Source organism: Drosophila willistoni (assembly GCF_018902025.1).
Source record: "Drosophila willistoni isolate 14030-0811.24 chromosome XL unlocalized genomic scaffold, UCI_dwil_1.1 Seg142, whole genome shotgun sequence".
Lineage (NCBI taxonomy): Eukaryota > Metazoa > Arthropoda > Insecta > Diptera > Drosophilidae > Drosophila > Drosophila willistoni.
The window spans coordinates 8,953,217-8,967,500 of NW_025814053.1; the positions used below are offsets into that span (position 1 = coordinate 8,953,217).

Here is a 14,284-nt window from a genome sequence, read left to right on the forward strand (position 1 = left end):
TGGACTTATTAGTTTTTTAGCTATAGGTATTTCATTCAACGGCTTCTGAGCACACTTCAAGTCCAAGTGTATGAGGTTGTAGGCAAAAGAAAAATGGGACAAAAAAGTTGATAGAAAAGTTTTTCAAAATCTGCATTAAAGTTGTGTGTGAACTTTTTTGTTATCCATTTTGTCTTTTCTCCACACCAGACCAGATCAAAGCATCCAAGATGGAAACTGGCATAAATAGACCCAATAGGATTTGTGAGATGATTTTCAAAGTATTTTCCTTACATTCTCTTTCATACAGGGAAACGTCTAACTATGCCCCACAAAAGTAAGGCATAAGTAAAGCCTATCTTGTTTTTAAACAACTTTTTTTTAGTAATTTAGACATTGACTTATTCCATGTATTATTTTGTTCTAGATCCATAACTATCTTAAGATTAATTGTCACATTGTATCAAAGACACATATACATAAGACAAATTAGAGTCAATGAATGTTCATAAACAAGGCATCAGATTCGATTTCGACAACAAAATGTTTACTTTCATATGCTAAACTACTGAGTCAGCATTTACCATTGGGCAGGCAGGCAGGCATGGCAAGTTTCTTATATGTATGACACGCTAATGCCATTGATGCTGGAAGGGAATATTGAGATGAATGCCAGAGGGGATGCTGCTGACGAGAATTATCAAAGCAAAGCCACAAAAAACTTGTTGGATCCCCACAATAGCCACTAATCTGGACAGTAGTGGCAAAGGAAAAAACTAGCTTCGAATGTTGTGAGGCAACAGGCGAAAAAGAGAGAGAGAGACAGAGAGAGAGAGCGAGAAAGAAAAAAACCAAAAACAGCTTAACAAAGCAAAAAGGCTGAAAACTCAATGCTTCGAAACAATGTGACGACGAGGAAAAGAACGATGACGACGACGATTTGTTTGTGGGAGCACTTTGTGTGTACACATGAACTTCCATTCGATTGTTGTGTTCGAGTTGAGCGCGTATTTGAATTTTCAAAGTTCGCTTTTTTTCGAATGTGTGTTTCGAATCTGTTATCTCCTCTTATTTCATACTCTTGCCATAGAGAACACTATGCCGGATAATACCGTTGTTTTTCATGTGTGGAATCTAGAACTTTGAACAATAACAGTCTAATTTAATATACTTTACATTGTTTTCATTGTTTAAAATTTAACATGTTTTGTGGCTATTCAAGCGTTTTCATAAAGAAAGGATTACCTTCATTGGCTGTTATTTTATTGCATGTAAAAATCCTCTAAGAGAGACCCCTTAAAAAGGAACTCAAATACAGTAAGAATAAAGATAGAGAGAGCGCGAGTTTTTAGCAATAAAGTTGGAGTCGATGTTAAAGTAGCAGAATGTGCATGAATAGAACTAAAGGACAGTGTAATGAAGATAAATAAAGGCAATTCCTGTTGCGCTATAACTCCAAGGTTTCTTTGAAGGAATAGAGCTCTGAATCTCTATGCTCTATCCTCAGCCGTGAGCTGGACCGGTGGTAGTCGCATAGATGTCACGCTTGCTGCATATTTGTTTAAGTCTCATGGCCAATACATAGTATACCCTAAAAGGATTCAGTTGATCTATTGCTAAGTTTGTACTCGTTGCAAAAATGATTAATAAATAATATAATAAATTCAATGAAAAAAAAAGAAAGGGATTTAATAATGTTAAAAATTATCGAAAAATCATTTCTGTATGACATTTTCTGATGCAGGGTATTCGAAAGTCAGTGCTTTTCTCTTTCCTTTACTCCAAACGTTACATATTTGCCTCATGCTTTGTTGTGTTTGCCTTAGTTTATCTCTTTGGTCTCTCTTTTCATCTCTATCTGTTTCTTTCTCTGTGTGTGTACGTGTATGAGTTTTCTTGTTTGTATATTTTGTTTGTTTATATTTGTCGCCTGCAAAGATTTTCCTCTAAACACACACACACACACACTTGGACATTATTTTTACATATGTCTGTATGTATGTAGTTATATATGTATAATGGCAGTCAGTTATTGTATTTGAATTGGTCAACTAATGCAAATAATCTATCACATAGTCCTACGTGTTGTAAGATTATGTTTATGTACTATGTTCTTGCCCAACAGATTCTTCTTTTTACTTGGCTTTTGATTAGCTGGCACTGAAACTAACAACAAAAAAAATTTTAAAAATATATAGTCTGGATAAATGACAAATTTGGTTACGGCGGTCATAGGAAAAGATATAACATAAATAGGTTTTTACATTTTGTCATTAAGAAGAAGTTTAAAAATGGATTCATATAGCCAGCAATCAGGATTAAAAAATTGAAAAATTTTTCTTTAAAGTTTTTAAAATGCAAATCATTGTTTAAAATCAAACACATATCGAGCATTAAGATTTTGGATCTTAAAGATAGTCAGATTGTAAAACAAATTATAATATGGATCCGTGTAGGAACTTGTGTCTACTGAACTTTCTAAATATTATGCCACACAATTTATTTACCTACTCACAGAATAGTAAGTTACAAATATTGAATTTCAAAGAGTTTTACAAAAAACAGTCCACCAATCGTTAGGACAAAAGTTGATATATTTTCGAAAATTTTCTGTGTTTTATGTGGTTAAATGATTGAAAAAAGTGAATTAAGATTTTATAATCTTTAAAAGTCTATTCTACAAGTTCTCCCTGAGTCATTTAAAATCAATGTTAACAACAACACTGCGTATACGCAATAAAGTAAATTAAGCCTTAAAAACGTTACCAAAATTTATACAAAAATACTCAAATAAATATTTTTAAGAAAAATAATTTATTCTATTGTATTCGAAATATAATTGATAAATATAGAGAAATTCTACACATTTCCAAAGTATCGATGAAGTATTGAAAATATGCTAAGCAAGAATGTTCGATTATGTTTCAATACTTGTCCAATAAACCGCGAAATATGGCGGCTTGAATCTACATACACTGGCCACAATAATCCATAACCATAATCATTAACCTGGCCCAACTCCTAATGCCAATTTAAGTTAATGTTATGTTTATTTGCCCATTGATTAATGGTTGCAAACTGACAAAAAGGTCGCTGGCCGAAAGTCTTCAATCATATGTGTACATGTATGTATGTATGTATGTAGTTCTTTCGTTCGAGATTCTGTAGGGTTTTTTTTTCTTCTGTTTTCTTATTTTAAGGGTTTATTTATGCATAAAATTTATAGGCAGAAATGGAGCATATTTGTGTCATTAGCCGCAAATTTTTGACCCATTTGTCATTAGAGCCGAATGCAGGGATGGATTTGCATAAAACAAAGTGGACATGGACACGGGCCAACTAGCTAATACATATGATGCTGTGTATGTATGTGTGTATCTGTGGGTGTGTGTTAGCTTACTAAAATGTGTGACCGACAAGATTTATCAAGTAATAACAGACATTTCGGACAACCCATAGACCCATTAGTCACACGCTGTTTGACATTGTCTGAAAATATCATTTTAATCACAGGCCACACAAGGAGCCAAACGCTTGCCACAGTGGCTAAAGATACAAAAAGGGGCGTGGCCGCATCGGCTTCGGCTTGGGACTCGGGCTCGGGCATCTGACTTTACTCCTTCAACATTCTCCATGCTCTGTTGCCTGCCATCCTTTCATCTAGTTGGCCATATACACACAAACATACATACATAAATGATGTATGTAAAATATGGCCGGCTCATGTGCGAGTGATAGGGCTGAAAACAGGTTTCCTTGCCAACATTATTTCCTATTGTTGTTGTTGTTGTTTTTGTTGCTGTTGCCGCATTAAATTTTAAACACATCTATTCGGTTATTTGGGTGTGTTTGTGTGTGTGTGTATATATGTATATATATGAGTTGTTACAATACACAGAGGCTTATTATGTTATCAATGCAATTTATGGCCATAATGATGGTCATATCCCTTCCTTTACTTACATCCTTAGGCCCATTTGATACTTGATATTTGGTGATATAAAAGATTTACATTCAAATAATAATCTATATTCATATTTTTTTCTCTTTACATTTTTTCCCCCTTTTTTCCTTAATAACTTATAAAACATATATAAGACAAATTATATAAAGAAATCTAATTTATATAATATTCATATGTACCTACTTATATACATGGCGTATTAGCTTCAGTGGTCAATATAAGTTTTGTACTCCAAATAAATTTTTCAAAATTACTCACATATTTTCGACATTGGGTATTCGTTTTGAAGAACATTTAGGCTATGGCTTAAACAAAGGTGACATTTCTACAGAACTTAATTCAAATTGTGTTATATTAGACATGGTACTTACTGCCAAATAAAGGTTTATATTTGTACCAAAAGATTAAATGAACCCAAATGAACGGCCATGCATATTTTTGGGGAACTCTTGTTCCCTTTGTAAGTTAAATAATGTCATGCAATATTTATAATTATTTTATTCAAAACTCACCATAAAGTGGATCTGTTAATTATCTATGTTATTTATCTCGAATTCGACCAGTGATTCCTATGAGAATTTTATGATATAGTGGTGAATCTTAATGAAATTGTATAGTACACATACAAATATGATTATTGAGGTAAACGAAATTTATTGATCGAGTTCACTTACGACCGATCGGTTTTATGTGAGATACATGTATAAAGAATCCAGTATATATTTACAATACTGTGGGAATGGTCTGGCAATCCTATTCAGCCAGCCCTAGTTGAGTCAGCTGACTCGAAGAAGCTCAAGACAATCTGGCAAGCCGGTCAGAGAGAGACGCATTAAGAAGACAAAGTTAAAGACGAAAAGACGAGTTTTAAGACGAAAAGCCGAAAGTGTAAGACGTACACACGACGAAAACGCAAAAGACATTAAACAATTAATTATAATTATATCTACTATTAACTAAAAATCAATACTTATCTTAACATTAAATAAAACTAATATAAAACTATAACCGGGACTGTGTTTATTCATAATACAATACCCCAGTCCCACACATTTTGGGGGCTCAACCTAAACAGAATTAAACGTGAAAACAAGTGACCCACACATTTGGGCTCAACTTTAAAAGAATAAAAAGTGAAAAAGATTTAAAAGTGTAAAGAAGTAGCCCAGACATATTGAGGCTTGACGTGAAAAAACTATAAGTGAACTCAACCTAAAAACAAAGTATAACGGAAAATTAAAATAAAGTGTAAAGGGTCGCAAAATTAAATAATACGAGTCTCTCTAAAAGTTTAATGAAAATGGTGAATAATGCTAAAAGTTCAATAAAAGTCGAATCGGTATAAAAGAAAACAATTTTATTTCACAATTTCTTGGAAATTGCATCAGCCAAAAAGAGACGCCACATTTTACCGCGTTTTTACCGCGTCGGTTACCCATACACACACAGCAACGAACAAAAACGAAACGGAAAATGGCACAGTTAAATGACTTTCAGTGTATTAGTGAGATGCTTCGGCTGGAAAAGAGAGAGAATATCGTTCTGTTGCACAAGTTTATTTTTGAAAAAGAAGGAGATAGAAATAATAGAAAACGGGTGCGCGAGTTTGAGGGCTATGAGTTTGCTGAGTCGGACAATTTGTATAATGATAAAGTTAATTATATTGCTGAAAATCTGTCAGATATGGATCTGGCTGTAATTTGTAATTTGCTTCGATTGCCTCACAATAAAAACGAATTAACGAAACACATATTTTGCAATTTAAAAAAGGATTCTTTGCTCAAAGATGCCGATTTTCAAACGGAAAATAACGACGAAAGTGAAGACGAAGAGTCACAAAACGACGAAGTGTGCGAAAATATAAGTGTGCGAAGCGAGAATTCATGCAGTGTGCAAAATACATGCTGTGTGCAAAATCCAAGCAGTTTTTCCGAAGTCCCGAGGTTCGCTTTAAACTTTCGCGATATAGAAGACTCAATCCGTTTGTTTAGTGGCGAAGATAATCTATCTATCGAAATATGGGTCCAAGATTTTGAAGATATGGCAACTGTTATGTGTTGGAACGAGTTACAAAAATTTATTTTTGCCAAACGATCGTTAAAAGGCCTAGCAAAAATGTTTGCTAATAGTGAGCGAAATGTAACGACCTGGTTTAAACTAAAAGTCGCACTTATTGCTGAATTTAAATCAACAACAAATAGCGCACAGTTACATAAGTCAATGTCGGATAGAAAAATAAAGAAAAACGAAAGTCTGCAGGAGTATTTTTTGTGCATGAAAGAAATGTCATCTCGCGGAAATATTGAAGACTCTTCGCTGGTACAATATGTGATCGATGGCATAGACGATACGGTGAATAACAAATCAATTTTATACGGGTCTAATAATATAAATGAATTCAAGCAGAAGCTAAAAATTTTTGAAATTATGCGCGAGAAATCGAAAAATGACAACAAATATAACAATGGTGTTGGCAAGCAGTATCCGAAAAACGATGATAAGTTTCAAGCAGTGCAAAAGAAAAGTGCAAACAAAGAACTCAAATGTTTTAATTGCGGCGCCAAGGGCCATACATCAGTTAATTGCGTTTATAAAAATAAGGGCAGAAAATGTTTTCAGTGTAATAATTTCGGACATATTGCCAAAGATTGCCCAACAAGCAGTGCCAAAAATGATAAAGCCAATACATGCAAAATTACGTCAACTCAAAATTTTATGTCTATCCCAGTTAAAATCGATAATATTAATTATAACGCGTTCTTAGACACCGGTAGCAAGTACAATTTTATATCTGAAGCAATGCTGAAAAACATGAATAATCCAATGTTGAGTGATTCTAACGTTTATTTAATCGGTTTCGGAAAGAAAAAAGACACAGACAAGATCAAAGCATCGGGTTCATTTAAATATACGGTCGATGTTAACGGTGAGAAATACTGTTTGACATTTCTCTCAGTGGAGCAACAATTTATGGATGTGGAAATTGTTCTTGGCGAGGATTTCTGTAAGCAAGCGGAGGTTAGAATCAGCTACAAAGGTCTAAAGGTGACAAAAACCCAATCTTTAGAATCCGAAGTAAGTTCCTTTTTGAAAATCAATGTGGATGACTCCAGTGAACAGCAGGCCGACATAGATCCAGCAGCAAGTAAAAGGGCTAAAGAAGCAGTTCAAAATTTGGTACAGAATTATCATCCGGTAAGCGAAAAGTCAACAAATATTCAAATGCGATTAGTTCTAAATGATGATAAACCGATATACTCACGACCTCGACGATTCTCATATGCAGAGAGGTGCATCATTGACAATCAAACCGATCAATGGCTGAAGGATGGCATAATTGAAATATCAGAGTCTGAGTATACAAGCCCAGTCGTGCTTGTGAAAAAACGGGACGGATCAAATCGGTTGTGCATCGATTACAGACGTATTAATAAAGTAATCATTAGAGATCATTTTCCACTTCCCTTAATAGAAGATCAGTTAGACAGGCTTCAAAATGCACGTATTTTCAGTTCCATAGATTTAAAAAATGGTTTTTTTCATGTTGCCATTGAAGAAGGGAGCCGCAAGTATACTTCTTTCGTAACACATAATGGACAATTCCAGTTTCTTCGAGTTCCATTTGGTCTTTCGAACTCTCCCAGCGTCTTTCAACGTCATGTCAATGCTATATTCAGAGATCTAACCAGGAAAGGAGTAGCCATACCATATGTCGATGATATAATAATACCAGCAAAAACTGAAGACGAAGCTGTAGCCAATTTAAAAGAAGTACTCAAACAATGCGAAGAATATGGGCTTGTGATTAATTTCAAAAAATGTCAGTTTCTTAAAACGAAAATTGAGTATTTAGGACACGTAATTGAGAACCAAAGTATAAGTCCATCCACATCGAAAACGCAAGCCGTGTCATCGTTTCCTATTCCGTCTAATCTAAAACAATTACAGAGTTTTTTGGGGTTAGTTGGATATTTTCGAAAGTTTATACTAAATTTTTCTCTGATTGCAAAGCCTCTAACGGATATGACAAAACATGATGCATTGATTATTTTTGGTGAGAAAGAGCTAGCTGCGTTCAACAAATTAAAGAAGCTTATTACAGAGAAGCCAGTTTTGAAAATTTTTCATCAGCTACACGAAACGGAGCTTCATACGGACGCCTCAATCGACGGATTTGGTGCAGTCCTTCTCCAGAAGTCGCCAGAAGACATGCAGTTTCATCCAGTGTATTACATGAGCAAGAAAACGACAGATGCCGAAAAGAAGTTCACCACTTACGAGTTAGAAATCTTAGCTGTTGTAGAAGCATTAAAGAAATTTCGAGTTTATTTACTAGGACTACGCTTCAAACTTGTTACAGATTGCAATGCTCTAGCTAAAACTATTCAGAAAAAGGATCTGTGCACACGAGTAGCTCGTTGGATTCTCCAAATGCAAGAATTTCAATATGACGTCGAACACAGAGCGGGCACTCGAATTCGCCATGCTGATGCACTCAGTCGTGTACCAATGATGATGATCAGCGAAACCAGTATGCATAGCAGAATAAAGCATCTGCAAGCTCAGGACGACCAGCTGAAGGCTATTATAGACGTATTGGCAGATAAGACGAATCACAATAACTATTTTTTAAAGGCTGGAGTTCTGCACAAACTTATCTCGGACAACGAACTTATTGTCGTACCAACTAGTATGCAACGAGAACTAATAAAAGAGGCCCACGATCATGGTCATTTTTCCATCAAGAAAACACGAGAGATCATTTGAAAAGAATATTTCATACCGAATCTGGAAGAGAAAATAAAGAGATGTATAAGCTGTTGCATAAGATGTATCATGACTAACCGCAAGCAAGGAAAACAAGAAGGAGAGCTTCATCCATTATACAAAGATGAACAACCGCTAATGACCTACCATATCGATTTTTTAGGACCTCTGGAATCAACGCATAAACAGTATAAACATATCCTGGCAGTCATCGATAGTTTCACCAAGTTTTGTTGGCTGTACCCAACAAAGTCGACTTCTACAAAAGATGCAGTTTTACGACTACAGGAGCAGAGCAAGGTTTTTGGCAATCCATCCCAAATAATATCGGACAAAGGATCAGCTTTTTCTTCGGAGGAATTTGACTTGTACTGTAAAAGCGAAGGCATAAAACATCATCTCATCACGACGGGACTTCCTCGAGCGAACGGCCAAGTAGAGAGGCTAAATACTACAATCATCGCAGTCCTTTCTAAACTCTCAAGCGACGATCCAAGAAAATGGTACAAATTTGTAAATAATGTCCAGCAAGTCATCAATTCAACATTTAGTAGAAGTATAAAAACAACTCCTTTTGAGCTGCTTACGGGAACAAAGATGCGATTAAAGTCTGATATCAAAATCAAGGAAATGATAGAAGACGAAATGATTCAACACTTTAATGATGAACGAGATAAACAACGTAAAGAAGCAAAGCAACATATTCTACAAATTCAAGATGAAAACAAAAACAGGTACAACTTAAGACGAAGACCAGCATCGAAGTATAAGATAGGCGATTTAGTTGCCATCAAAAGAACCCAACTTGGTCCTGGGTTAAAGCTAAAGCCGAAATATCTTGGTCCATACCGGATCATAAGGGTAAAATTCAACGACACCTACGACGTGGCAAAAGACTCAGTATTCAGCGAAGGCCCAAGGCAGACGAGCACTTGCGCTGAGTATATGAAACCATGGGTACCATACGACGACGACGACGATGCATTCGGGGCGAATGAAGTGTAGGATGGCCGATTTGTGGGAATGGTCTGGCAATCCTATTCAGCCAGCCCTAGTTGAGTCAGCTGACTCGAAGAAGCTCAAGACAATCTGGCAAGCCGGTCAGAGAGAGACGCATTAAGAAGACAAAGTTAAAGACGAAAAGACGAGTTTTAAGACGAAAAGCCGAAAGTGTAAGACGTACACACGACGAAAACGCAAAAGACATTAAACAATTAATTATAATTATATCTACTATTAACTAAAAATCAATACTTATCTTAACATTAAATAAAACTAATATAAAACTATAACCGGGACTGTGTTTATTCATAATACAATACCCCAGTCCCACAATACCTTTATAAAAGGAGTTTGCTTTGATCCAGGTGTAGAGTCTTAGTTTTATGATCTATTCCCGTTGTGCTGATGACGAATACGTATACTCTAGGTAATCGTAGATCCTTCCAACTGACCAAAATTACTACATTTTTTTACAAGGGTATAAAAAAGGCCAAAATATTTCACCGAATCGTTAACATTGATGAATTTATTGAAGACTAACTTTGTTTTATTTATTATCTTTTAATTATGGTTTGTAAACTTCATATTTAATCTGAAGAGTTCTTTAGATATATCTACAAAAATATTATTAAATATTATAACTTAATCATAATAACGTGGTTTTCAAATATATAAATAAAAATTTAGCCAAAAGGTATATAAGGAGTATATGTTTATTGGATATCTTTAAAGAAATTAGAAATATGACTTTTGAAAAAAAAGAAAACATATCTTAAGATTTACTAGACAACATTCTAGTTCCCACAAGTGGATTTAGTATTTAAAGTGTATCAAATTTACAATCATGTAAAATCGGCTCAGAGTTAAAAGTGTCTGTAGAAGATTAAACTTGTTTTTTGTTTTTTTGAAAAGGCGTTTTAATTTGATTGGGATAAAAATTGAATTAAAAAATAAACTATATAAATTGATCAAACCAACTAACTTTTCATAAACTTGGATAACTTTCTGCAAGTTTAATAAAATTATAGTTGGCCAACTATCATCTGACTTCGTGTGCTCATTTCACTGATTGTAAATTTTACATTTTTTCTGTAAATATAATTTACTGTCGAAGTTTAAATGCCCTTTCATTTAAAACATATATAATATAGTAAATTTACTCTGACTCTCTTTCGCTTATACATCTAATATATCTAGTTTAAGGTCATTTAGGGAGAGTGACATCAACTTGACAAAAATAATTGACCAAAATGAATAGACCTCCATTTGGCAGGGCAATTGAAAACAAGGCAAAGGGTCCGCCAGTCTTCTAATCAGCAGGTGGCAGTACTCTGTTGTCGACTGATTTATAACTACAAGAATGTTTTTCTACAACTGAGCAGCTGCTTTGGGCCCATGGAAAGAAATTGAAGTCAGTTAGTTGTTGCGGATGCTTAAGGGGCAGCTCAAAACTTTGTTTTCCCTTTTTTCCGTTTTTTTTTTCTTTTCTGCCGGGTTAAAACAGCAAAATGAAATTAAAAATCTTGTCCAACTTTTTTGATTTGTCTGCCTTCATTGCCCTGCCCTTTCGTCTCTGCCTTTAGGTTGCCTTAATGTAGTTTTCCCGGTCATGCAATCTGTGGCACGAATCTCCCCTCAATCACTCTGCCCCTTCACTGTGTTAAGTTTTAATTATAAGAAACGTGCGTAAAATTTTAAAATATGAGCACTTTTGAGATTTTTAACAGTGTTTTGTGGGTCGACCGACAATTTTAGTTTATTGCTCAAGAAATCGATTCAATTTATTTTACTGTACACTCTAATTTGTTCGTAAGTTCATTTTTAGGCGTATTAAATTAAAAATATGCAATTCACGGATTCACAGCAAAAAGTAAAATACATTTAACCTTTTCTCGTGGTCTTAATATTTTAAAAATCAAACTTTAATTGTGATGCGTTTTTAAGAATAACAATTCTATTGATTTCTTTTACTAATTGTTTCCTAAAAATTTGTATTGCCCTAACACTCAACTGTCTCAAAAACTATTACCAACGATTTCTTTGTTAAAAGTATCGATACACGATAAATGTTAAACGAAATGAGCGATGTGTCACATTTTGTGACTTGGATCGCAATATAAAGAGAATATAAAAATTGTAATAAAAATAGTTGATTTAATTTATTGAACTATTAGAATGTAGTCAAGTCAATAAATTTCTTCTTTTGTGGTAGTTCAAGTGTCGACAGAGTGAAAAGTGAAAGCACAAAAAAATAGCCTTGTCAGCACCAGGTTAGTTTATTACATGTAAAAACAGATACATAGAAGTACATATATATTGTCATTTCATTAGATTACAATATAATTGCGAGTGTGTGTGTGTGTGTGTGCAACGAACTAAAGTATGAAAACAAACCCAGCAAACTGTATATCCATTACCAATCCCAAAGTCATGAAGAGAGTCACTATTAATGCCAGTTGCCCTCTCCTCGTCCAAGTTGACAGTAAACTGCAATTTAACCCATAAGTGGGTTAAGTATTTGAAATGAAATAAAATTGCTGGTAAAGGTTCTTTTATAGACACACTCTTTATTAAATAAACACACAAATTAAAAAGATCATACAAATTGAATGCCAATGAAAAAAATACAGACACTTTTTACATAATTTCTGATTTGATTGTAATTAAAAATTGTGAATGAGTTAATTCATTGAAATGTATAAATAAGATTTTTATTAGCTCTTGTTACAGAACAGCTCAAAAGTAATAACATTTTATTTCTCTAATTCAATTGCATTCTAATTTTAGAAATTTCTGAAATAAAGTCGTAAATTTATTTATGATTCACACATATAGTTATTTGGAAACTAAAAAATTCTATCTCTTCACTTTTCATTATTGCAAATTAGAAATTTTTTGTTTAATTTCAATATATAGGGTTAAGAGAAGAAGACAATGAACTGAAGTGCAAAGTGTATCCATAACAATACCAATGAAGCTAAATTCAGCTGTGCCGAAGATTATATACCCTTGCGGTTCTTGGCCAAAATAATTTTCCATATTAGAAACTCTTTGTCTGTCCCTTTTTATTTCGCTATACTGGCAATGTTGTCTTCTGTGAAGCATTATACATGCACTATGCATACATAGATCTCAGATCGGTAGCATAAACATACAGTCTGTATGCGATCTTTTCAAAATTTGGAGATACATTCCATTAAAAACTATCACTTCTTCTATTTTTTCGTATATCACTAAATGATATAGTAAACCAATTCCCACAATTTGCATAGTTTATCTCATGTAGGCGAAAGTTCATTCTAATAGGTTTTAAATTGGCGGCATAAAGGGCATACGCACAGACGGATATCACTATATCGACCCAGCTTCTTATGCTGTTCAAGAACATATATGTGCGTTACAAACATCTGACCAATTTTATCACACACTCTGCAAGGGTATTAAAAACACATACAGTATACATATAACTGCAATACATGCAACCTGCTTTTACATCGTGCCTCAACTCTTAACGCTTACACTTATCTTACATATATGTATGTATGTACATATATCTTGGGGAGACAAATTAATTGTAAAGTCATGTAATTGTTTGACAATATTGTCCAGATTCGTTGAAATGTGTAAGAGAATGTATGTACATGTGGGCATGTTACTGCCTTGGCAAACATGGTCAAGGATAACAAGGAGCAACAATCCACAAGACGTCATAATCATTGTATATTTGTATGTGTGTATATATATATAATGCTGTGTAACCCAATTAGTTGACAAGCGATTCAGTAAGGCTCAATCGCAAGTGTAGCGGTATGACATGAGAAATAAATCAGAATAAGATATAGAGACTTAAAGAAAGCTAGGCTTAGATGAAATTATTATTATTATTCATTGGCAAACCTTATAAACTTTTCAGTAAGGCTGCTATTGGTCTTATGCTTCATCCCATTATAGACAAGGGACTGCTCGACTACAGTGAACTCATGGATTGTATGGGGACAGTCAGTGTCACCCACGTACTTAGTGACCTCATGAAGAAAATGGTGGAGAGTTTGATACCGCTTTGCCATATCAAATTTGTTTAGCTGTTCAAATGTGAATAATCATATTATATACTTATTTTCAAGAGTATTGAATACTTACCCGATCAAGTTGATTACGACCCTCGCCATCGATAGGCTTGGTCACCAAACCGTCGTCATTAAAAAGAGCAACGCGAAATTGCTGGATCCCAGATAAATGGGCTTGAATTAGCCAATGAGTGATCTTTTTTTTAAAGCGCCATTTGGAATTGTCACGTAAAACCTTGACCGATGCCAAACGACATTGTTTCAGAACTTCTGGATCGTTTCTGTGTAAATATCAGATATTTCTGTTAATATTGGTTCTGGAGTCATCATTTGACAGTTACGTACAAGTCCCCAAGGGGTTCGGTATTCTCCACGCCGGCAATCTCACCCGAATACATAAGCCTGAAGTTACCTAATTTGGCCGTCAGAATTCCGTAGATCTGTCTGTTCTCATTTACGGGCACATCGGTATTTGGAGTGGAGTCAGGAGCATCTATAAAAATTC

At 34.5% G+C, this 14,284-nt stretch overlaps 1 protein-coding gene across 1 annotated transcript in view; it reads right to left on the reverse strand.

Annotated features, from left to right (window-relative positions):
* Positions 1-12,520: 12,520 nt before the first annotated feature.
* LOC111518900 overlaps positions 12,521-14,284 on the reverse strand; it is a 2,258-nt gene continuing 494 nt past the window's right edge. Inside the window, exons 2-5 of the mRNA XM_047011517.1 lie at positions 14,125-14,272; positions 13,853-14,060; positions 13,610-13,794; positions 12,521-13,557 (exon numbers count right to left, since the gene is read on the reverse strand). Coding sequence (XP_046867473.1) covers positions 13,539-13,557; positions 13,610-13,794; positions 13,853-14,060; positions 14,125-14,272 — 560 coding nt within the window. The 3' untranslated portion in view covers positions 12,521-13,538. The remainder of the gene's footprint in view (positions 13,558-13,609; positions 13,795-13,852; positions 14,061-14,124; positions 14,273-14,284) is intronic.